Source organism: Agelaius phoeniceus, chromosome 28 (genome assembly GCF_051311805.1).
Source record: "Agelaius phoeniceus isolate bAgePho1 chromosome 28, bAgePho1.hap1, whole genome shotgun sequence".
NCBI classification, from domain to species: Eukaryota; Metazoa; Chordata; class Aves; order Passeriformes; family Icteridae; genus Agelaius; species Agelaius phoeniceus.
The window spans coordinates 5,689,522-5,715,395 of NC_135292.1; the positions used below are offsets into that span (position 1 = coordinate 5,689,522).

Sequence of the window (25,874 nt, forward strand, 5' to 3'; positions counted from 1 at the left end):
GGGAACTGGCCTACACTGGGAGATACTGGGAGTGACTGGAACAAAAGTGAAGGTGAAAGAGAGCAACTGGAACCATGTGGAGCACAACTGGTTCATACTGGCAGGGACTGGGAGCACACTGGGCTCCTATTTGGATCATACTGGGAAGGACTGGACTAATACTGGGAGGATCTGAGAGTGACTGGGAGCACACCCTGCACATCATCCCCCAGACTGGGCCTGACTGGGAGCAACTGGGAGCACGCTGGCAGCAAATGGCATCATACTGGGACTGACTGGGCTGATCTAGGGAGCAACTGGAACCACGCTGGAGGCAGCTGGGACCATACTGGGAGAGATTGGAAGCAACTGGGATTTTACTGGGACCACACTGGAAGGGCTGGCGTGTGACTGGGATCAAACTGCAGCTTACTGGGATCACACTTTGGGCTACTGGGAGCAGCTGAGGGAAACTGGGATGATGCTGCAAGCAAACTGGAGGAACTGGGAAGGACTGGATGCATGCTGGAGGCAACTGGGATATACTGGGCATGACTGGGGGATCATACTGGGATAACTGACACCTTACTGGGGCCACTGGCAGTGTCTGGAAATGACTGCAGACATGCTGGGGGCAACTGGGATATACTGGGAGTGTCTGGAACCATACTGGGGGGACTGGAACCACACTGGGAACAACTGGGACCATGCTGGGGAGAACTGGGACCACACTGGGGGCAACTGGGAGTGAGTGGGACCATGCTGGGAGGGACTGGGATCATCTGGGGAGTGACTTGGACTAGAGCAGGGGCAACTGGGTCCAACTGGGACCATCCTGGGAGTGTCTGTAACCATAGGGGAGTGATGGAAGCACACTGGGAACAGCTGGGCCCATGCTGGGAGCAGCTGGGATCCCACTGGGGGCACTGGCATCAGACTGGGAGTGACTGGGAGCAACTGGGATTAGACTGCAAGGGACTGGGATCATACTGGGAGTGGCTACACTCATACTGGGATTATACTGGGTGTGAATGGAACCCGACTGGGGCTTACTGGGAGCTACTGGGCCCATGTTGGGAGGAAAATGTGACCCACTGGGAGCAACTGGGATCGGCTGGAAGGTTCTGGAACCATGCTGAGAGGACTGAGACTACAACTGGGGCAACTGGGATCATCCTGGGAGCAACTGGGGCCACCCTTTGAGCAACAGATGGAAACTGGGATGATGCCAGAGGAAACTGGGAGGAACTGGGAAAGACTGGGATCATTCTGAGGTAACTGAAACATACTGGGAGTGTCTCTAACCATACTGGGGGCACTGGAACCACACTGGGAACAGCTGGGACCATGCTGGGAGCAACTGGGACGATGCTGGGGGAAACTGAATCTGCCCTGGAGGCAACTGGGCACGACTGGGACCCTGCTGGGAGGGACTGGGACTATTCTTGGGGCTACTGGGATCATCATGGGAGGAACTAGGAACATCTGGAATTATGCTGGGAGCAACTGGGATCACACTGGGATCCCAGTGAGAGCAGCTGTGTCCATGCTGGGTTACACTGGGATCTCATTGAGAGCGACTGGAATCACACTGGGATTGACTGGGAGTGGCTGGTTTTGTGGATTTTGGGGGGTTTGGATTTTGGGGGATTTTCTTGGCATTTTGAGGGGGAGTTTTTCTGGGGGAGTTTGGGGGTTTATTGAAATTTCTTGTGGCTCTTTTTGAATTTTGGGGGTTTTACTGGGATGTTGTTGGGATTTTTTGTGATTCTCAGAAATTCCTGGGGTTTTATTGGGATTTTTAGGAGATTTTGCGGCATTTTTTTGGAATTGTGGTGGCATTCAGAGGGATTAATTGGGGATTTGGGGTTTTGGGGATTTTTGGTGGTATTTGGGGGGTTTTGGGTGTTGCCAGGATTTCTTTGCATCTTGGGGGAGATTTTGTGGGACTTTTTCTAGATTTGGGGACATCTTTGGGGGATTTGCGGAGTTTAATCAGGAGTTTTGGGGTTTTTGGCATTCCAAAGGATTTTATGGGCTTTTATTGGGATTCTAGAGTGTTCTAATGGGATTTTGAGAGATTTCAAAGGATTTTGTGGGTTTTATTGGGACTTTTGGGGCTTTTAAGGAGATTTTGGTGCCTCTCAGCCCTTCCCCACACCCAGGGAATGCCCCAAAGCCCCCCTAAAATTCCACTAAAACCCCACAAATCCCCAAAAATTACAAGAAAACCCTCAAAAGCCCCAGGGAATCTTCAAACATCCCAGTGGAACTCACCAAAATTTTAAAAAACTCACTAAATTTTCAATAAATCTCCCCCCAAAAGCCCTGTGGTGGTTTGACAGGAAATGTGTTTTTTGGGATGCTGTGTTTTTGGCCAATGGATATTCAGGCTTTAATATTGGCATTTTACCTGGCCATTGGGACATGGACACGCCTCTGAGAACACAGGGGTTAAAAGCAGAGCACTCGCGGGGGAAGTTCTCTTGGGTTTCCGGCGGGAAAGAGTTCGGGTCTCTGCCCCGGCCCAGCTGCTGGCTGGGCGGGCGGAGGGGAAAAGCCATGTGGCCGGGAGAGGTAGGCCTGAGCCCGGGGCTGGAAGGGTGGAAGAGAGAGAGAGAGACACCGGGAGCCATCGGGCAGCCCCCCGGGAGACAGAGAGAGAGAGAGAGAGAGCCGGTGCCTGGGACTGTGACCTTGAACCTTGATAAACATGGGCCTGTGCCGGCAGCACGGCTGGGACGGAGAAGAAGGGGGGGTGCAGCCGGCCGCTTGTAGGAGCTTTTAACCCCTTTTTGGAGAATGAGAACTTTACAGAACATTGACCTTTCCTAGAAGAGAGATAGAGTGGAAGATGAGGAAGGAAATGGGCAAGTGTGAGAGAGGTCTGGGCAAGTGAGAGATGTTGGAAGAATAGAGAAGAATCCTAGTGGGAAGTGATGATGGAGTGGCTTTTGCTGGACTCTTTTTGTACAGCCATGGACAGAACCATGTTCCTTGTGACAGAGACTGCATCCAGGGGGAGGCAATGCCTCAGGACCAAGAGGGTTCAGTGTTGGTGCCCCTCGGCCCCAGGGGGTGAAATATGGGGGGACAGGTGTCCCAAAGGAGAGACTGTGCCCTTTTTGGATCGGGACAAAGCATCCTTAAAAAGACAACCCTAGAAGCAGCTCTGGTCCATGTTCAGTGGTGAGAGCGCTGGACATGAAAGGAAGAGGTCCCCATTGGCACAAGAAGGACTCCTTCTCCTCTTGATGAATGAGGATTGAGTATTCTGAAGGGTGGTGCCGGACTGAGAGTCGATGATTTGGGGGATGTGTTGTGTTGGGAATTTGGTGGGGAGGAGGAGGAGATGTATTTGTGAAGTTTTCATTTTCCTTGTGTGTTTCTTTTTTTTTCTTTTTTCTTTTTTTCCTTTCCCTTGTAGTTTAGTTAATATTTTTTTTCCCAAGTGGGAGCCTGCTGTGCTTATTCCTGGTCCCATCTCACAGCAGAAACCAGGGAGAGGGTATTCTCATGGGGGCACTGGCATTGTGCCAGTGTCAAACCATGACACAGTGTAGGGGGTTGTGCTGCTTAAGGGGGAGCCAGGGGCTGCCTCAGCAGTTCCTCCTCTCATCTGGTCATTTGGGTTGGCCTTGACATCCCAAGTATGGCTTTGTCAGCCTGAGACGCAGGAGAGGGGTTTCATTCTTCACTTCCATGTATCCACAAGCCCTGGTTTTGACAATAATTCAGAAATTTGGGGAAGAACAGACAAATGAATGAAACAGTGTGGCCAAGCAGATGCAGAGACAAGGAGATGAGCAGCAGGGTGCTGGAAAGGAGCCCTGCTCTGAGGCTGATCCACTCCTCTGTGCCCCTCGGCAAGGTGGGGAAGGGGCTGTAAAGCCCCGTTTGAGCTGAGAGCACGAAGCAACTGCAGTTCCCCCCATCTTCCGAGGGCAGAGAGAAGCGAGCACGGCGCGGAATTGCAAAGCACAGCCCTGCAGCCCCGCGCTGCCCTCTCCCTCTTTCTCCATGCGCGCAGCCCAGCGGTGGCCACAGGGCAGGGTGACCCCGCCGCCCGCGGCCGCCCGCACCCGGCACAGGCGGCGATCGCCAGCCCCCCGCAGCATCTGGGGCTCAGGCTGCCTCTTGCCGGGCACCTCATCGCTCTCCATCCATGGTGCTGCTCCGGGATGAGCCTGCGGCCGCCCAGAGCAGCATCTGCCCGCGGCAGGAGCAGCGCTGCCGGCCCCGGGCTGCGAGCGGGCGGCCCCGGCCGATGCTTCCCGAGCGGCTGCAGGCGCTTGGAGTGAGAAAGGAATGTTCTTCCTGTGCCGCCCCATCCCCTTTCAGAGCCCTGCGTTTCCCAGCCGGCCGGATGATTCCCTTCCCAATATATTCTTCCCTTCAGCTGTCTGTCACTATTTCAGGGGTTTCTCCAGCCTGTAGTAACATAGTCAGTCTTTATGCTGGCTTAGGGGAAACATTTCCCTGCAAGACTCAGAGCTTGAGCTCATCTCCTTGCCCCAGTGAGGGATTCACCTGCAAAGTGCACGCAGACGCCTCTGTGACTTTTTTGGATGCAGCTCTTGGAAGAGGCTGCCCAGAGAAGCTGTGGCTGCCCCGGATCCCTGGGAGTGTCCAAGGCCAGGCTGGAAGGAGCTTGGAGCAATAGGATAGTGGAAGGCAGTGGAATGAATGATCTTTAGTGTCCCTTCCCACCCAAACCATTCTGGGATTCTGTGATTTGTCTCTGCTTAGGCATGTCCATGCGGACACCTGAGACTTGGGCTTTCATGCCACCCTTTCCCACTGGAGTGGCAGGAAATGGGCTGGCTTGGTGGTCTTTTGAGAGCTGCTGAAATCCAGACACAGCAGCCCTCACCCTGAAGAAAGGCAAGGCTGTTCCATTTCCTTGTTACTGCTGCCAGATTTTGGAGCCTCATTCTCTGCAGCCAGAAGAAGAAACACTTCACCCACTGAGTGGCCAGCACGGAGGGAAGGAGAGCAGCTGTGTGCTGGTGCCTGTCCTCTGCAAGGGGACACACTGTCACCCTGCCCCAGCCCTTGTGAGCCAGTCCCTGCAGAGCTGCTCTGGCCATTGCCACAAGCTCCTGGAGCTTGGTCCAAGGTTTGTTGCAGTGCAATGGATGGCTAGACGATGGCTTAATAAACTGAAGACCTAAGAAGAATTAAAAAAAAAAAAAAATTAGTAAATAAAGAAGAAACAAGAAGCATAAGTAGGGTTTAGGCCAGAGAAGTGATCTTTCCAAAGCTGGGCAAGGAAAGCTTCTTGATTCTGCAGGATCTTAGACTTGTGGATGATAAATGCATTTTTGTTTGGTTCAATTCTGACTTTGGCTTGCAGCATGTGATGATTTTTAACCCAAAATATGCCAGAAACTGAGCTGCACTTTTGCTATCCTGCACAGGCTCCCCCCAAATCCTCTCTACATCATCACTCTGAGCTCTCAGTAGTGCTGTTTTAGGCATAGAAACATTTGGGGTGTGCAGGTGCTGACAAAAACAGTGGGGAAGTCACAGGCTAGGCTCCAAACACTTGAAAGCTCTGTTTTACAGTGATCACAGTGACCTTCCATGGGTGAGAGAGAGGAGGTTTGAGCCTCTTCAAAACATCCACTCCACCTGCAGTTTCCCAAAGAGGAAGATCTTCCCTGGGAGCCTCGCACAGGGTGAAACACTCTCACTGCAGCTGAGGGCAGAGGTTGTGTTTAAACAGGAGGGTGAGGAGCAGGCTCACTCAGCCATCCCATGTGCATGAAAAGCAGCTCCAGAGCTTCTGGTCTGATTTTTCAGCAGCTCACAGGGCCATGGAGTTGCTGGATGTGTTTTTGTGACCCCCCTCACCCAGAGCATGAGCCCTCTGCTCATTTGGCAGAGAGAGCAAGTGACCAAGGCATCTGGTGGATCTTCAGGGTGAGCTTTGAGAGCAAAGCCCTTGGACACACACACACACACACAAAGGTGGTGCCTGCCAGCAAAAACCTTGGATTTTTTTCAGTATGGGAAGATACATCCCAGGATTGGCTCATTCCCACAACCTCAGCACAAACTCAGAGCAACACAGGGGAGTACTCTGAAAAGAATGGGCTTTGCATTTTGGGCACCTCTCCAAGCCCATGTGAAGGATTCCCTGGGGAATGTACTCCTGGCTCCATCCATACTGACTGCACAGTCACTCCTGGCATTGCCACAGCTTGCTTTGTCCAAGTGTGGGTGGCTGTGGCTTTTGTGTCCCAAAGGGGACAGTCCTCCACTTCATAGCTGTGTTTTCTTCACTGAGTGGATTATTTGCTTCACTCCTGAGGTGAAAACCAGCACACATAGAAAACAGGCAAAATTGGTTTGGGGAATAAAATCAGGGAATGATGGGGTGGAAAAATGGCAAAAATAGGCAGAAAACTGGCCTGGCAGTATCAATGTAATTCTTAGGGCTAAGAAGCAGCAGGTGACAAACAGGTGCCGTTTTTCTGGGATAAAAGGATCCGTGCCACTTCAAATAGCATAAAAACCTTGCCTGTGGCTGGGTCTCCATGGGCTGTGCCTCTCTCCCTTGAAGCCATCCATGCGGGAGTGTGACAGCACCAAGGGCAGTCCCAGGTGTCCCTGTGCCTCGTGTCACTGTCCTTGGCGGGCCAGCTGTCCCCTTTGTGGCCTGGCATGTGGCACGGGGGGCTCAGAGCCCGGCAGGGCCGCGCAGCCAGAGCAGCAGGGCTCCCACCGCCCCGTCCCGCAACGCTTTGTCCTTGGCTGCTGCTCTCGGTGCGCGGACAAAGACCTACGAGCCAACAGGAATCATCCTTTGGAGTCTGCACTGACAGCATGGAGAAACACTGATGGGATCATTTAATAAAATCCACACTGTTTCCTTGGGGAAGCTGAATAAACAGCGCTATCAGGAGCTGCCCCAGCCAGCCCTTGAAGGCCAGCAGTGCGTGCTGCTGGGATCGTGCTCCTTGCACGCGGAGGGAGGCAGGGAGCTGGATCCAAGGGCTCATTAATCAAACGGGAGTTTGCCTCTGCTTTGGCCCACATGGAAGCCGGGATGCTGCACAAACACACCCTTCCCTTTGGCCGTGAGCTGGCCCCCTCCTCAGGCCAGCTGCAGGTGAGGGATGCACAGAGGAATGTGTGACGCCTCTTGTTTGCATTCCCCCTCCCATCCAGGGAGGAGCCCGGGTCCCTCTGGGGCTGGTCCTGGCTGAGAATCCCCCTTGCTGCTCTTTCTGTGGAGAGCAGCTCAGTTAATCCGTGCCAGCTTCTTCTCCTCCTGCCCACTGTTGTCTGGGGACTGCCAACCCCCCGTCCCTGCTTGACACGTTTGGAGTAAGGCTGGGTGTGGACGTGTTCATGGAATCACAGAATCCCCAAATGGTTCAGGCTGGAAAGGATCTTAAAGCTCATCCAGTCCCACCCCCTGCCACAGGACACCTTCCAGCATCCCAGATTGCTCCAAGCCCATCCAGCCTGGCATGGAACATTTCCAGGGATGGGGCAGCCACAACATCCACACCCACAAATATTAATGAATGTTGGACTGGAGCCAGCACCTAATAGGATCCAGGGGAATCAAGGAGTTCTCAATGCCTACCCTTGTATCTCTATTATGTCACTGAGAATTTCAGTGTTTGTTTAAAAACTTTTCTCAGATAAGGTGTGAAGCCTGAGATCACTTTCAAGACTCAAAATTTTGCTCTCAAGAAAATTAGCTTTTAAAAAATGCCGTGGTTTGAGCCAGTGTCACAGTTTCAGGGAGTTTCAGGCGAGGAGTCCACAGCCCCATCAGTGCCAAGCCTTCCCTTCTAAGAACATCTTCCCCCCCTTTTCCTCCCTTCCCACCTTAAAGAAGAAGCTGAGGAAGCTGGAGCCAGTGCTGCTGCTGCCATCACTGCTTCTGGAATTTCCTTGGCAAGTGTGGCTTTTCTGCCATTTCTGTCCCTGCTGACTTCATCCTTTCAGCCCCTCTCCTACTTCTGGAGGTCTTGGTGGGCTCCATCCTCCAAAACCTCAACTGGCCTTTTAGGAAATCTAACATTTCTTCCTGTCAGTCCTCCGTTGAAAGCTTGTGGCCATTGCACCTTTCAGTGAGGCCAAAAACCTCAATTTATATCACTACAACTTACTTCTGACTCCCACAATTAGTTAATCTTGCATTGATGACTGCCCATTCTGAATCATGGGTCTGGTGCTGGGACATTCAGTGCATTCAGACCAAGGGGTCTCCTGACTTTCCTTAGTCTTTGGGTTTGGACTCTGTCCTGGTGCAGTTTTCATCAGATTTGGACCAGAGGGTGCTGGACACTGGAACAGACTCCCCAGGGAATGGTCCCAGCCCCTGTGAATTCAAGGAATGTTTGGACAAGGCTCTCAGACCTGTCGGTGGGATGTCCTGCGCAGGGCCATGAGTCAGACTCATGATCCCTGTGAGTCCCTTCCAGCTCAGGATATTCTTGGATTTGTTGGAGTCAGTCATGGATATGGACAAGACACCTCAGGATGGATCCCTTTCTCTGCTCTCTGCTATTCTGCTCTTTCCTGGCAATCTCCAAGAAAATTGCTCTGCACTAATCTTTTTTTATCAATTGCAGCAGCTTGCTGGGTTTTCTTCTAAATCTTCCAGATGTCTTTGATCAGCCATGCAAAACACTTTTTATTTTCTCCTGAACTTTGCTTTTCTCTTGAATAAAAAGTGCAGCCAGACTTGCTTAAGAGGTTTTCTTGAGGCAGTACCACTTTCCTTTCTATCTTATGGACCGTGTTTTGCCTTTTAATTTCACCAACGAGACACCTTGGTAGGACAGGGCCAGGTGATTTCCTCATTTGGATCCAGCGGGGCTGGGATTTCCAGCCCTAAACTCCTTGGACTCTGGCACCAAAAATCGATCATAACATCACACAGCAGCTTCTCCCTTTTAAACTTTCTCTGAAATAACCAAAACAGCTCTTAAAATTCCTTTCGCTTACAGCTTACACTGTGGCATGAGTGTCTCATGTCTCGCGACCCCTCCTCGAGACCCCTCTTAGGACCCATCCGCACCCCCCAGGTCCCCCCACAGTGCCCCAGGACCCCTCCCCAGACCCCCCCAAACCCCCGGACCCCTCCCCAAAGCCCCCCCAGACCCCCCCGGACCCTCCCCCGCCCCCCCCCCGATCCCCTCTCAGGCCCCTCCCGCTCCTGTCCCGAGCCCGGGGGGTCCCGGTGGCGGCGGGGAAGGGGGCGCCGCTTCCGGCTCGCCTCTGATTGGCTGGGACGGCGCAGGTGAGGCGGGCCTTGCTGAGGGGATCCGCGCCGTGATTGGTTAGTTCAGGGATGTGCATCGCGCTGATTGGTTGGTTCGGGGCGGGGCGCGCCGCCATTGCTGGGAGCCCGCACACGCGGTGGAGGCGCGAGATTGTGAGGGAGAGCGGAGCTGAGGTAGGGCCGGGGGCAAACTGGGGGGGTTTGGGGCGGGAGATTCTGAGGGGAAATTGGGGATTTTTAGGGGCATTGACGGGAAACACGAGGGTGTGCGGTGGGTTTGGGGGGAATGAGGGGGTCTGAGGGGGCTTTGGTGGGTCTGAGGGGGCTTTAGGGAGCTTTGGGGGGAGCTTGAGAGCGTCTGGAGCGTTCTCAGGTGGGTTTAGGGGGAACTGAGAGGAATTGGGAGAGTCTGAGGGGATTTTGGGGGATTGTGAGAGGATCTGGGCCGTTCTGAGGTGGGTCTGGGGAATTTCGAGGAGTCTGAGGCAATTTCATGAGGTTTGGGGGGATTGAGGGGTCCGAGGGGGATTCGGGGCAGTTTGATGGATTTGGGGGCGTCTCAGGTGGGTCTGGGGTGAATTCTTGGGAGAACTGGGGGGGGTTGAGGGTCCTGGGGAGGTTTCTGGGGTCCTGGGGAGGGTTTGGGGGTCCAGAGAGGTTCTGGGCCAACACTGGGGGAGCTCTGAGGGGTTGGGCGTTCCTGGAGGGGTCCCGGGGGAGATTTGGGGGTCCCGGGGCTCCCAGGCCCACCCTGAACCGGGGTCTGGGGGTTTCGGGGGGAGGGGGCACTGCAGGGGTTCCCCCCCCCCCGGTTTTGGGGGGTCTCCCATGGTGCCCCCTCCCCAAAAAGCTCCCAGGGCCCCCTGAAGTGGCTCCTGTTCCACCGGCCGGTGCCCCCTGATCCAGGACGGCCCCACTGAGTCTGAGGGGGTTTGTGGGGACTTTGGGGTTCTGAGAGGGGTTTTGGGGATTTGGGGGTGGCTTTTTTGGGCTTTTTTTGGGATTTTGTTGGGAGTTTAGGAGGGATTATTGGGGTTTTTGGGAAGAATTATTTGGTTTTGGGATGGTTATGTGATTTTGGGAGGTTTTGTTGATTTGGGGGATTTTGGATTTTTGGTGTTTTGTTGGAGTTGTGGGGGCTTTTGGGGGGAGATTTATTGAAAATTTAGTGAGTTTTTTAAAATTTTGGTGAGTTCCACTGGGATGTTTGAAGATTCCCTGGGGTTTTTGAGGGTTTTCTTGTAATTTTTGGGGATTTGTGGGGTTTTAGTGGAATTTTAGGGGGGCTTTGGGGCATTCCCTGGGTGTGGGGAAGGGCTGAGAGGCACCAAAATCTCCTTAAAAGCCCCAAAAGTCCCAATAAAACCCACAAAATCCTTTGAAATCTCTCAAACTCCCATTAGAACACTCTAGAATCCCAATAAAAGCCCATAAAATCCTTTGGAATGCCAAAAACCCCAAAACTCCTGATTAAACTCCGCAAATCCCCCAAAGATGTCCCCAAATCTAGAACAAGTCCCACAAAATCTCCCCCAAGATCCAAAGAAATCCTGGCAACACCCAAAACCCCCCAAATACCACCAAAAATCCCCAAAACCCCAAATCCCCAATTAATCCCTCTGAATGCCACCACAATTCCAATAAAATGCCCCAAAATCTCCTAAAAATCCCAATAAAACCCCAGGAATTTCTGAGAATGACAAAAAATCCCAACAACATCCCAGTAAAACCCCCAAAATTCAAAAAGAGACACAAGAAATTTCAATAAACCCCCAAACTCCCCCAGAAAAACTCCCCCTCAAAATGCCAATAAATCCCCCAAAATCCAAACCCCCCAAATCCACAAAACCAGCCACTCCCAGTCAATCCCAGTGTGATTCCAGTCGCTCTCAATGAGATCCCAGTGTAACCCAGCATGGACTCAGCTGCTCTCACTGGGATCCCAGTGTGATCCCAGTTGCTCCCAGCATAATTCCAGAGGTTCCCAGTTCCTCCCATGATGATCCCAGTAGCCCCAAGAATAGTCCCAGTCCCTCCCAGCAGGGTCCCAGTCGTGCCCAGTTGCCTCCAGGGTAGATTCAGTTTCCCCCAGCATCGTCCCAGTTGCTCCCAGCATGATCCCAGCTGTTCCCAGTGTGGTTCCAGTGCCCCCAGTATGGTTAGAGACACTCCCAGTATGTTTCAGTTACCTCAGAATGATCCCAGTCTTTCCCAGTTCCTCCCAGTTTCCTCTAGCATCATCCCAGTTTCCATCTGTTGCTCAAAGGGTGGCCCCAGTTGCTCCCAGTATGATCCCAGTTGCCCCAGTTGTAGTCTCAGTCCTCTCAGCATGGTTCCAGAACCTTCCAGCCGATCCCAGTTGCTCCCAGTGGGTCACATTTTCCTCCCAACATGGGCCCAGTAGCTCCCAGTAAGCCCCAGTCGGGTTCCATTCACACCCAGTATAATCCCAGTATGAGTGTAGCCACTCCCAGTATGATCCCAGTCCCTTGCAGTCTAATCCCAGTTGCTCCCAGTCACTCCCAGTCTGATGCCAGTGCCCCCAGTGGGATCCCAGCTGCTCCCAGCATGGGCCCAGCTGTTCCCAGTGTGCTTCCATCACTCCCCTATGGTTACAGACACTCCCAGGATGGTCCCAGTTGGACCCAGTTGCCCCTGCTCTAGTCCCAGTGACTCCCCAGATGATCCCAGTCCCTCCCAGCATGGTCCCACTCACTCCCAGTTGCCCCCAGTGTGGTCCCAGTTCTCCCCAGCATGGTCCCAGTTGTTCCCAGTGTGGTTCCAGTCCCCCCAGGATGGTTCCAGACACTCCCAGTAGATCCCAGTTGCCCCCAGCAGGCATCCAGTGCTTCCCAGTTCCTCCAGTTTGCTTGCAGCATCATCCCAGTTTCCCTCAGCTGCTCCCAGTAGCCCAAAGTGTGATCCCAGTCGCTCCCTTTCAACCCCAATATGATCCCAGTAAGCTCCAGTTTGATCCCAGTCACATGCCAGCCCTCCCAGTGGGGTCCCAGTATAATCCCAGTTGCTTCCAGTCTCTCCCAGTATGGTCCCAGCTGCCTCCAGCGTGGTTCCAGTTGCTCCCTAGATCAGCCCAGTCAGTCCCAGTATGATGCCATTTGCTGCCAGCGTGCTTCCAGTTGCTCCCAGTCAGGCCCAGTCTGGGGGATGATGTGCAGGGTGTGCTCCCAGTCCCTCTCAGATCCTCCCAGTATTAGTCCAGTCCCTCCCAGTATGATCCAAATATGGCCCCAGTGTGCTCCCAGTCCCTGCCAGTATGAACCAGTTGTGCTCCACATGGTTCCAGTTGCTCTCTTTCACCCTCACTTTTGTTCCAGTCACTCCCAGTATCCCCCAGTGTAGCCCAGTTCCCTCCAGCATCTTTCCAGTTCCTTCCAGTATGATCCCATTTGCTCCCAAGCACTCCCAGTCAGCCTCAGTGTAGTGGCACTCACTGCCAGAATGATCCCAGTCAGCTCCAGCATGATCCCAGTTCACCCCAGTATAAGCCCAGTTGTTTCCAGTCACCCCCAGCGTGCAGCCAGTCACTCCCAGTTGCTCCTGGCATGATCCCAGTTGCTCACAGCTGTTCCCAGTCACCCTCAGCATAATCCCAGTCACCCTCTGTACGATCCCAGTGCAGCCCAGTCCCTGGCAGTGCTGCCACTGCTGGGATCCCCCAGGCCTGTGTGCGTTCCCCCCTGGCGGATGTGCCGAGAGGAGCCCCAAGGGCTGGCAGTGGCCAGGCAGGGTCCCCAGCAAGGCCCAGTTTGGATGTGCAGCCCCCAGTTTGCCCAGTTTGCCTCTCCTTTGGCCCGGGCCGGGTTCCCCCCGCCCGCAGCGGCTGGGAGCAGCCGAGAGCCCCGCGCTGCCCATGCCGACCTGGCCCGGCTCCATGGCCGCTGCTGCCGCGGGCTGCGAGGGCTGCGGGAACGGGGCACCGAGGGTGTGGCTGCTGCTGGGGGAGGAGGAGGAGGGAGGGAAGGGCAGGGATGGAGGGGGAGGAGGAGGCGGGGTAAGGGGGGAGGAGCAGGGGCAGGGATGAAGGCGGAGAGAGAGCAGCGATGGAAGGAGGAGAAGGAGGTGGGGTTAGGGAGGAGGAGGAGGAGGAGGAGGAGGAGAAGGAGAAGGAGAAGGGATGGAAGAGGAGAAGGAGGTGGGGATAACAGAAAGGACGGGGAGGGGGGATGGAAGAGGAGGAGGGGGAGGAGAGAGAGCAGTGAAGGAGGCGGGGTTAGGGGGGAGGAGGAGAGCGAGGTGGAGATAAGACAGAGGAGGAGCAGGAGGAAGAGGAAGGACAAGGGCAGATCAAGGTTGAGCTGAGGCAGCCACATGGTCTCGAGCCCTGCCTGAATTCGCAGCCCCCACCTGTGGGATCATCGCCCCCCCCCCCCCCATGGCTCCGGTGAGCGGGGAGGGGGAGCCCGGCCCGGATATCCCGGGGGGGTCCCTGGGTTGGGTTTTTGGGGGGATGTTTGGAGAATGAAGAAGTGCAAGGCTGAGCGGAAAAGGCCCCTCGGGGGGACATCGGGGGGTGGCGGTGGCGGCTGCCGGCAGAGGCAGCCTGGAGGAGCAGAGCCCTGTGTGCCCCAGGAGGCCAAAGTGGGGAGGCCAGAGAGGGGGGAGCGCCGCCATTGGCGGGAGCCTCAAGAGCCTGGAGAGGGGCAGGGGGGACTCCTTGGAGCCGCTGCAGCGCAGAGCAGAGAATGAGGGGAGAAGGGAGCCCGGGAGCCCAAACAGCCCCGGCATCCTGAAATGGGGAGAGCCAAGAGGGGGCAGTGCATCCCCAGAGACGGCCTGGGGGGATCTGGTTGCCCTTGCCTGTGGCACGGAGGCAAATCCCATGCTGTCCTTGTCCTTCCTCGCCCAGAGCAGGAGCTGAGCATGGAGAGCAGGGAGGACAAATGCCCGCGGCAGAACCTGGTGGCAGAGGCCGTTTTGAGCGGCTCCACGGCGCAGGAAGCCAACGGGGAGGAAAAGGCCCGGAGATGCCGCACGAGGAGGGGCTGCAAACGCAGATGGCGGGGATGTGAGGGGGAAAGAGCCAGCCTGGGCCGGGAAGGCGGCTGGAGATGGAGCCAGAGCTCGGAGCTGGTGCTCCATGAGCAGCTCCATGATGGGGAGAAGCCCCACACGTGCGTGGAGTGTGGGAAGAGCTTCAGGAGGAACTGCCACCTGATCGTGCACCAGAGGACCCACACTGGGGAACGGCCCTACGAGTGTGGGGAGTGTGGGAAGAGCTTCAGCCAGAGCTCCAGCCTGATCGTGCACCAGAGGACCCACACTGGGGAGAGGCCCTATGAGTGTTCCAAGTGTGCGAAGAGGTTTCAGACCAGCTCCAGTCTCCTCCAGCACTATCAGAGTCACACAGAGGAGAGGCCCTTCCAATGCCCTGACTGTGGGAAGGGATTCAAGCGCAACTGCAACCTCGTCAGGCACCGGAGCACCCACACAGGGGAGAGGCCCTACGAGTGTGATAAATGCAGGAAGAGGTTTCAGACCAGCTCCAATCTCCTCCTGCACTATCGGATTCACACAGAGGAGAGGCCCTTCCGCTGCCCAGACTGTGGGAAGGGATTCAAGTACAACTCTGACCTCGTCAAGCACCGGCGCATCCACACTGGGGAGAGGCCCTACGAGTGTCCCCAGTGTGGGAAGAGCTTCTCCAGGAGCTCTCACTTGACCCGACACCAACGGAGGCACCGGTAAGGGAAGCCCTGCGAGTGCCCCGAGTGCGGGAAGAGCTTCGTGCGCTGCTGCAGCTCCATCCCCCACTGGAGGAGGCACTTTGGGCACAGCCCTGGTCACTCACATTCCCTGTGATCCATGTTGGGAACACACCTGCCTGCTTGTCCTTTGGTTTGGCCTGAATTTTTTTCTCTTCTCCATCTCTCTGTCCTCCAAAAGTCCGGAGGGATGGAACAGTCACCTCAAAACCACTCTAATTCCACTGAAAATAACTGAATTTTAACCCCAAAGGGCTCAATTCCACCTCAGATTGCTTGTTCCTTCCTCAAAAAACTCAATCCCATGCCAAACTCACTCCATTCCACAGCTGTCAAGTTGAGATGGAGTTGGAAGGAGATTGGGAGAAGTGGGATCTCAATTTGGAGCAGTGGGATGGGGATTGTGTGGGGCTGGGTGTGTGGGATGTATTTGATAGCAAATAAAACTTTCAGAGTTACTGATTTCTGTCCCGTTCATTTTCAGTCAGTTCTGTTTGCAGAGTGCCACCTTCTCAGCTGATTCAATTCCTATAAAAGTCCCATTTTTTAAATCATCTAACCCAAACAATCCAAAAATCAATATCAAAATAAAACCACCTGCACACAATTAATCTTTTGAAAATAATTTTAATTTTTCAAGAGTACTTAAGGATGTTATTAAAGTTTAATTGTTTGGTTGAAATGTCTGAGAAATTGTACTGGTGTTTGGTTTTGTGTTTAGTATATTTGTAATATGCATTGTTTAACTAAGATGTGTTAGATTGCATGGTAGTTTCTTTAGATATTTTTAATCTAAAGTACATTAGTCATCGAGTTAAAATTTTCAAAAGGTATTTCTTGATATATAATTTGTTTATTTATATGCATTGGTAATATTATAGTAATAGTTATTGTTGGTTTGAGTTGAATCATTGTTGGAGTTGAAACATTGTAAAGAAGAGTTGAGATTTTTATATTTTATTTTTATTATAATTTATTTAATTTCAATTATTATTTCTTTGTTTATAGTTTTATTGGATCAAATACGGACTGGGATCACATATGGGCTGGGATCAAATATGGGCTGGGATCACCTGGACTGGGATCACATGGATGGGGATCCTGTGGATCAGAACCCTCCAGACCAGGATAGCCTGGAGTGGGATCAAATATGGACTGGGACTGTATGGACTGGGATCCCAGGGACTGGGACCATATGGATCAGGACCACACAGACTGGGATCAAATATGGGCTGGGACTGTTTTTTAAAGTAACTTTGTTCTATAGTTTTTATTTCTGTTGTTAATTAAGGTTGTGAAAAGGCTGCTTGTGTTAAACTGCCTGCTTGGATGGGATAACATCCAATGCACACGGGATGAGGACACCTGTACAGATCTGCCAACTATCAGCACTCCCTGTCTGAAGGCAGAGTGCACCAAGGCCCAAAAACTGGAGGTGACAAAGAGAATGGACTAAAGCCACAGCCAAGGAATCTGCATGCTCTAAAGAGGCAGATCCAGGGCAGAGCCATGCTAAACAGTTCTTGGAAGATGTAAACTGGGTGCATCTTGGCACTCAGGCAGGAGCACCCTGTTACCTTCAGGGATCCCCTGAAATACCTTTCCCCTTACATCAGCCTGGTGCATATTCATAGAGCCTCATGCACAGCAACTGGGAAGGGTTTAACAGTTTACTGGGTATATTAGCGTTCAGAAACACATAATCACCAGAATGATTATATGCAGGTGCTTTTATTGAAGAGCTCTGGGTGTCAGGGGTACCAACCCAAATCTGACTCCGACATGGGTTTGGGATGAACATGTTTTTATATTCTATCTATATAACTTTCATGTTAATGATTAAACTTCAATTGTTCTATTGTATACATAGATTTCAGCCAAGCATGGGCTCCTCATGGCCCCCCTCAAACTTCTAACATAGTTTCTCATGATTCTTCTTATGATTATACAGTAATTATATTTAATTACTAAACAATCATCACATCTAACAATTGTATCATTTATCATGTTCTGCTTACACAGGTGCGATTTCACATGATCTGGCAAGCACAAAGCCTAACATTTTCAGAGTCTATTTTTGACATTTTTCCAGGGCCCCACTATCATTCTCCCCCCTTTGAAAGCATTTTCACTTCACTATAGGTGTAAATGTTTTCACTTGATACAGTCCTTTATTTCTCAATTTATTCTTGACGTTCTTCAAGTCCATGGTTGATGTAAACGTTGTCGTGGATGCTGTCACGAACTGGAGAACCAGAAGATGGTGGGCGTGGATCTCGTGTCAGTGCCTTTATTATCTTCTGGTTCCAGGATGTTTTCTTCTGTATCTCTCCTTTCAAGATGCTGGAACTAACCAAATTGCTAAGAATAGAATTAGTGAGATTATCACACTCTAAATGATAGATTTAATCCATGAACTCACATTCCACCCTAACCCTTTAAAGATTTTGCCTAGCCAGGTCGTAGTCAAATCCTTTTGCTCTTCTTGTGCTTCATGCTCTCTTTGTTTCAACTGATTGATGTCATATTCTACATCTGCAGTTACATTTGGGATGTGAAGGCAGCAATGACCAACCCGTCCCTTTAAAAATCCACATACTCCATGCTCTTTCAGGAGTAACAAATCTAAGGCTAATCGATTTTGTAAAGTCATTTTTGTGCTGGCTTGTAATTGTATGTTTAATTCTTTAAATCCTTCCCGGGTGACTCTTGCCAGTCTATCTACCTGACCTGTAAGTTTGTACAGCATCTCCCTACTCTGATAGTTTGCTATAGGACCAAGCAAAGACTCTCGGGCCCACCCAAATTTCACTCCACCAGAGGGTTCTTGCCAAGTGTCATCTGGATTTTCATTGTCTAGAACTTCTCGTCTTGCTCTTATCTGCACAAGTTCATGTTTTCCATTAAATGGGGACTTTTTCCAAATTGGACATGAGGTTGGGAGGCCTAAAGTAATTTCCTTTACTTTCCCATCTACAGGCAGATGTGTTGTCCAGGTGCCATCGCTTGCTGCCCATACAAATTGTCCTGGACCTCGGACTGTACTCCTGGTACATCCTGCAACTGCTTTATAATTCACTCTGCCTTGTTTATGTTTGATCCCTCTGCAAGCACAGCCAGTGTTTAGGGCTATTGCCAGGGGTGGCATCTGCTTTATCTCTGCATCATCAGAAGTGCAGTCATAAGTTTTATTACATGCCCACCAACTTACTTGGTCTGCCCTCGTTCTGCTACTGGTGGCAGTGTTTGTTACTGCTGGATCTGTTTCATTCTCGGAGCCTTCCCACTTAATGCACCAAGGGGTGTTTGCCATACATTGGAATCTTTGAAGGATACTCAGAGACCACGCACTGTCCCAAGGCTCTGTCTGATCTTCCTGATCCTTGGCCTCACACTTCCATACCAGAGTGGTTTCTGTAACATTTTCTATAATCTTTTTATAGTGTGGCAAATAGCATTGCCATTGTGTGATGCCTCCTGATTCTCCCATAGGGGTTCCTAGTGTGCCATCACTTAGAATACAGTCTTTCTGGCCCATGGGTCTCATCCATGTTCCTATTTTCTCCCAAGTTTCCTTGATTACTTGCCTCGACTCGGGTACCTGTTTGCATGCAATTGTTTTGTTGTTTTGTATTTCAGGTAGTTTTGCTGTTATGATTCCCCAATTTACTGGATGTCCTGCTGCCCTTGGTATTGGCAGACAGGCAGTTATTCTACAGGTGTTTTGCATTTTGGCAAAGGCTTTGACTAATCCAATCATTACATTCTCAGCCCAAACTGCATTAGAAACCTTTATCACCTGTGTTTCTGCTTGTACCTCTCTCTTCATTCTAGAATGAAGAGTGTTTAGTTGATCTTTTTGCATTCCACATCCCAAAGACATTAATGACCATAACATTGGCACAATTACTGATAGCATTCTCAAAGTGATTAAACACATCTTATCTGCAGCCTTGTTGGTTCCACAGTTTACACAGTCCGTGATCCAGGATGGATTTTCTTCACTCGGGTGTAGTGAATCCAGGGGTCCACGCCGGCTACTTTGGCTGCTGTAAAGGTGGTCAGCAGTACCTGGTGGGGCCCACTCCACTTTTCTTTCAGCGGTTCTTCGTTCCAGTTCTTGATGTACACCTCGTCTCCTGGATGTATGTTATGAACTGGGCTCTCGAGAGTCAGCGGTCTATTCCACACGAGGATGCTCCGGACCTGAGCTAAAGTTTTCCCGAGAGACAGAACATAATTATACACTTCCTGCTTTCCTGTGACGTGCACATTAGGGTTAGGCTCAGGAGATTCATATGGTTTCCCATGCAATATCTCCTAAGGGCTGACTGACATCCCACTCCTAGGCTTTATCCGAATCCTCAACAGTGCTATTGGCAAAGCCTGGGGCCACTGCAATTTGGCTTCTTGGCATATTTTACTGATTTGCCTCTCTAGTGTCTGATTCATCCTCTCTACCTGTCCACTTGACTGGGGTCTCCATGGTGTGTGGAGGTCCCAAGTTATCCCCAGCAATCTACTTACCTCTCTTATTACTGTAGCTATGAAATGGGGCCCCCTATCTGATGATACCCTAGGGGCACCCCAAACCTGGGAATAATCTCCTGTAGTAACCACTTTACTGTTTCCTTTGCTTGGTTGGTGCGACAGGGAAGGGCTTCTGGCCACCCAGAGAATGTGTCAACCCCCACTAACAGGTATTTGTATCCTCGAGTTCTTGGTAAGTCTACAAAATCTACCTGCCAATAGTCTCCTGGCTCTATTCCTATCCGAATTCTTCCTAGCTGTGCCTGTCGCCAGCCACTGGGTTGTTTTTCAAGCAGATATCGCACTTTGACAACACTGATTTTGCCATTGTTAACATCCGTACCGAAATTAAACTCTGCTTTAGCAATTTTACCAATGCCTCTGCTCCCCAGTGACATTCATTATGTTTAATTTGTAGAACTTCTCTCATTATCAAGGGGGTACCACTATCTGTCCTTGTGCAGTCACATACCATCCCTCTGAATTCTTTTGTGCATTTAGCAAACGTGCCAGTCTCTCATCTTCTACTGAATATTTTGGTTCTGGAGGCAAATTGAATTGGGATACATTAAGCTTTAAAGGTATCAATGCCATTGTTGTTTGCACCTCTCTAGCAACCTGTCGGGCTGCCCAGTCTGCCTTTCGATTTCCCTCACAGATTTTGGAGTTTCCTGATTGCTGTGCTTTGCAGTGTATGATTGCCACTTGTTCAGGTTTTTGTACTGCCTTTATCAATTGCAGGACTGCATCCTGATGTTTAATGTGCATACCTTGAGAAGGACAATAGTCCCCTTTCTTTCCACAGTGCTCCGTGTACATGCACCACTCCAAAAGCATATTTTGAGTCAGTCCAGATATTTATCCTTTTCCCTTCACTTAATTCTAGTGCCCTGGTTAAAGCAACCAGTTCTGCCTTCTGGGCAGATGTATTTGGTGGTAATGCCTTTGCCTCCACTGCTGTACTGACTGTTGTTATCGCATACCCAGCGTATCTGGTTCCGTTTTCCACGAAGCTGCTCCCATCTGTAAACAGCTCCCACTCTGGCTGCTCTAGTGGGACGTCTTTCAGGTCTTCTCTTGCTGAGTAGGTGTACTCTATTACCTCCACACAGTCATGCTCTAATGGGCCTTCTTCAGTTGTGGTACCCGGGAACAAAGCTGGATTCAAAAGGTTAGTTGTTTTTAATGTGACATCATCCTGCTCAGTCAGGACTACCTGGAATTTCATCATCCTGCTTGGGGATAGCAATGGCCCCCTTCTGCTCTAAGACAGTGGTTACCATGTGTGGTACATTGACATCTATGTGCCTTCCCATCGTGAGCTTCCTGGCTTCTTGTATCAGCATCACAGTGGCTGCGACTGCTCGCAGACATGGAGGCCACCCGGCACTTATGCTGTCAAGTTGTTTGGAAAAGTAGCCCAGCGGCCTTTTCCAGCTTCCCAGACCTTGGGTCAGGACTCCTAGTGCTAGGCGCAGCCTTTCATGGACAAACAGCTGAAAATCTTTAGACAGATCAGGTAATGCTAATGCTGGAGCAGTTGTCAGTGCTTCCTTTAATTTTAGGAAGGCTTCTTTCTGTGGCTTGCCCCAGGTGAATGGCTGCATCTTCTGAGCTTCACACAGGGGTTTCACAATCAGTCCATAGTCCATGATCCACAGGCGACACCATCCTGCCATCCCAAGGAAGACTCGCAGCTCATGTAGATTCTGGGGCTCTGGAATAGCACAAATAGCTTGGATACGGTTAGTGCCTAGTTTTCGTTGCCCTTGTGAAATTTCACATCCCAGGTAGATCACAGTCTGTTGGGCAATTTGTGCCTTTCCTCTGGATACTTTATAACCTCCCATTCCCAGGGAATTTAAAATCTCAATGGTTACCTTTATACAGGTTGCCTTTTCTTCTGTAGCTATGAGTATATCATCAACATACTGCAACAACAGGTATTGGTCTCTTGGAACTTGCCCATTCTCGGTCCAGATCTCCAGCTCCTTTGCCAGTTGGTTTCCGAATAGGGTCGGCGAGTTCTTATATCGTGTCCAGGTGAGCTGGGTCTTTCTCCCATTCCCTGGGTTTTCCACTCACAGGCAAACAGTTTCCTACTTTCTTTGTCAAGGGGGGATGCAGAAAAAGGCATCTTTTAAATCAATTTCAGTAAACCACTTATATATCTCCTTTACGGATGTTAGCAATGTGTAAGGATTTGCTACCACTGGATAAATGTCCTTTGTGATTTTATTTATTGCTCTCAAATCCTGCACTAATCTATATTCACCATTTGGCTTCTTTACTGGAAATATTGGTGTATTAAATTCTGATTCACATTCTTCTAAAATTCGGTATTTCAAGAATTTCTCAATAATCTTTACTTATTCCTTGCTGTGCTTCTGGTTTTATGGAATAGTGTTTGACTTGTAGAGGCCTCGCCCCTTCTTTTAACTCTACATGCACTGGTTGTGCCAATTTAGATTTCCCTGGTATATCTGTCTCCCATACAGAGGGAATCACTGCATCTCCTACCTCCCTAGGGATAGAGGGAACAGGTTTGTCTTTGATCATTAATATCTGTCCCGTCTTTGATTCAGGTATTTTCATTATAAGCTCCCCATTTTCAAAGGTTATTACCGTATCAAGTTTCTCTAGCAAATCTCTCCCGAAAAGCGGAATTGGACACTCAGGTACATATAGGAATTTGTGTGTTATAACTTTGTTCCCAAAACACAAATCTAGGGGTTGGAAGAATGGCCATTTTTCCTCTTTCTCTGTAGCACCGACTATTGTTGTTTCCTTGTCCCCAATTTGTCCTTGCAAATCATTCAATACCGAGTAAGTAGCTCCTGTATCTATTAGAAATTTGACCTCTTTATGTCCTAATTGTTTATTTACAACAGGTTCCTTAACTTGTTCTACTGGCTCTATGTCTAGTCAGCTGGTATACTCCCCCAAAACCATCCCCTTGGTAACCTGCTGGCACTGATTGCCTTGGTGAAACTGGTTGTTCAAGTCTGGACATTGTCTCTTCCTGCCGAACTTCATATAGTTTAGACCAATTTATAGTTTTGGGCACAGCATTCTGAACTCCTATTTGGATCCACTCTTGATATTTCCGTAGTCTCCCCATATCGCAAAATAAATTAGGGTCCCAATTTGGATCCTCAATTGGGAAATTCTCATCTCAATTCCCTGTTACGAGTCCATTTCTGATGTCCTCTCTTGCCCTTTCTTTGTCTGCCTTAAGTACCATCTGTTTCTCAGTAGAATCCATCAAAGTGTCTAATATTAATATATTAGATATATTAATATACTATATATAAATATATATTAGATATATTAATATACTATATATATATATATGTATTAATATAAATATTATTTTATGTCATCTGAGTCAGGATTTTGAGGTTTTTATAACCATTTTTACTACTCATGCCATTTTATCAGGATTTTCTCTATAAATTCTGGCTGATTGTCTCCAAATATCTAAATCTGCGGGAGAGAAAGGCACTTTTACAAATACTGGCCCTTCCACTCCTACACTTTGTTGCAAGGGGGCAATTACAGTCCGTTTTTGTCTGCCTATGTCTTTTCTATCCATAACTGGGGCAAGGTTAGACCGACTCCTGGTTCTGTGGGCTACCCCATCGTTGATTCTCTCTCTCTCCTTTCTACCACAGTTAGGTTTTGCTCCTCTTCCGAGGAAGAGGGATCAGGTGACGATGGGAGAGGAGGATAAAGAGGGAAGGGTGTACTAGACGAGACAGGTTCAGGACTAGGTGGGGTAGGAGCAGGCAGTGGGATAGGGACAGATGGAACAGGTGGGATAGGGTTAGGTTCTCTTGATCCTATTGGAGCTACCTGTAAATCAATATCTGTATAATTTTCCCTACTCAGGCTTTCTTTCAACGCCAAGTGTTCTAAACAACGTTCCTCACAAACCCCACACTTATTGCTTGCAGTTGTTTTAACCATCATTAATCCACATTCATCCTGCCATTCTGGCTTTGCCCGTAAATAGAAAAACAAATCAACATACGGAACCTCATCCCATTTTCCTTCTTGTTTACAAAACGACATTAACTGCGAAATAGTGTTATATTGCAGAGTCCCGTATTTTGGCCATTTTTCACCATTCTCCAAGGCATATTCTGGCCACCATGTATTACAATAATCAATCAACTTAGCTTTACGTAATTCTTCCCCAAAATTACCCTGTTTCCAATGTGCTAGTAAGCACCCCAAAGGAGAACTTTGCGGGATAGAGGTGTTGCCACCCAAAATCCCTTTCAGTTTCTCCATTACAAATATACCACAAATTGCCGAACCCGCAACGCTCTCGCGATTGTCTTATGGAACGGCACCTGGGCTTGTACCAGCAGGAATTCCTTTAGCCCAACCAAGCGTAGCTTTCGCTGCGTCTCATTGGCAGGCACCCAAACCAAAGTAAAAAGCACCTTACCTTTCTCCCGGGGACGTGGCGAGCGGCAGAAGCGGTCGTGGCCGATCGAGCTCCCCGAGAATCCCTCGGTGCCGGCTGGAGCGCGGTCGAGTCGCGAAACTCGCTCAGCAGCACCCGCAGGGTCCCATCCGGGGTCGCCAAAATGTTAGCGTTCAGAAACACATAATCACATCAGCGATTATATGCGGTGCTTTTTATTCAAGAACTCTGGGAATCGGGGTAGTTTCCACCCAAATCTGATTCCGACCATACATTCGAGGTGAACGTGTTTTATCCTCTATCATTACATAACTTTCATGTAATTATTAAACTTATATTGTTCTATTGTATGGACAGATTTCAGCTAAACATAGCCCCCTTTAAATTTCCAACATAGTTTCTCACGATTCTTCTTATGGTTATATAATAATTCTATTTAATTACTAAACAATCATCAACTCTAACAATTATATCTTTTATCATACTGCTTATGCAGGTGCAGTGATCTGAGAAAACACAAAGCCCAATATTTTCAAAGACTATTTTTAACATTTTCCAGGGCTCCATTATCACTTTTATTTCTTGTGGGAAAAAACCCTCCATCTCAACCAGGCACTCATGGCCAAAATTGGGCAACTGCCTCTGGAATTCCTTATATCCAAGGATAGCTCCCAGACAAAAGCTGCCAGGAGTGACAAGTCTGGCTGGCCTTGGCTTCCTGAGGGCTGGCCCTCATCTGCCTCTGAAACACTGGGGCTGGGTGCTTTCCTTCCTTATGAAAAGAGCTCTTCTTCCTGTCCAGCACCCACAGCCAACACTGAGATTGCACCTCCAAAATGCCCAATGTCCAAGGAAAGCCCCTAGACAAAAGGTGCCAGGAGAGACAGGGCTGGCTGGCTTGGCCTGAGGGTGGCCACCTCTCATCTTCTTCCTCAACACTTGGACTTTGTGCTTTACTTTCCTATGGGCAAAACCACCCATCTTGACCATGGCCAAAACTGGGATTCCCCCTCCAAAACTCCGTACATCCAAGGATTGCTCCCAGGTGAAAGCTGCCAGGACAGACAGGTCTGGCTGCCCTTGGCCTCCTGGGGGTGCCTCTCCCCTGCTGTCCAAACACTGGGGCTGGGTGCTTTCCTTCCTATGGAAAAGAACCGTCCTTCTTATCCATGCAGAAATGGCCGAAATTGGGATTCCATCTCCCAAATTCCCGATATCCAAGGGTTGCTTTCAGACAAAAGCTGCCAGGACAGAGAGGTCTGGCTGGCCTTGGCCTCTGATGGCCGCCTTTCATCTGCCCCTGAGACACCACCGGTGTTCTGTGCTTTCCTTCCTATGGAAAAGAACCATCCTTCTCCTCCAGTGTCCATGTCTGAAATTGGGATTCCACCTCTGAAATTCTCAATATCCAAGGGTTGCTCCAGTACCGTCAAGGCTGGCTGGCCTTGGCCTCTGGTGGCTGCGCCTGCAACAGTGGGGCTGGGTTCTTTCCTTCCCATGGAGATCCCTGGGACACTGTGGGGACCTCATGGAACCAAGGGGATCATTGTGGCCCCACTGGAGCCCATGGAACCAAGGGGATCATTGTGGCACCACTGGAGCCCATGGAACCAAGGGGATCATGGTGGCACCACTGGAGCCCAGGGAACCAAGGGGCCATGGTGACACAGAGGGGCTCCATGGACCCAGAGACCATTGTGGCACTGTGGGGCCTGATGGAACCATGGAGACCATTCCAACCTTCACGGCCTGGTGTCACCAAGGGGGCATTATGACACCTCAGGGCCCCATGGAAGCAAGGGACCATTGGGACACTGTGGGGCCCCATGGAACCCAGGGAACATGGAACAGCTCTGGCTGGCTTGGCCTCCCAGGGGCCACCTGACAGCTCTGGCTGATCTTGGGATGTCAAGGGCTGCCTCTCATCAGCTCCTGGAGCACTGGGGCTCTCTGCTTT

General features: G+C 50.4%; 1 protein-coding gene across 1 annotated transcript in view; it reads left to right on the top strand.

The window, feature by feature from the left end:
• Positions 1–25,874, top strand: part of LOC129126583 (uncharacterized) — a 311,266-nt gene that overhangs the window by 28,659 nt on the left and 256,733 nt on the right. The window contains exon 3 of the mRNA XM_077191255.1: positions 14,347–14,550. Within this exon, the coding sequence (XP_077047370.1) occupies positions 14,347–14,550 (204 nt within the window). The remainder of the gene's footprint in view (positions 1–14,346; positions 14,551–25,874) is intronic.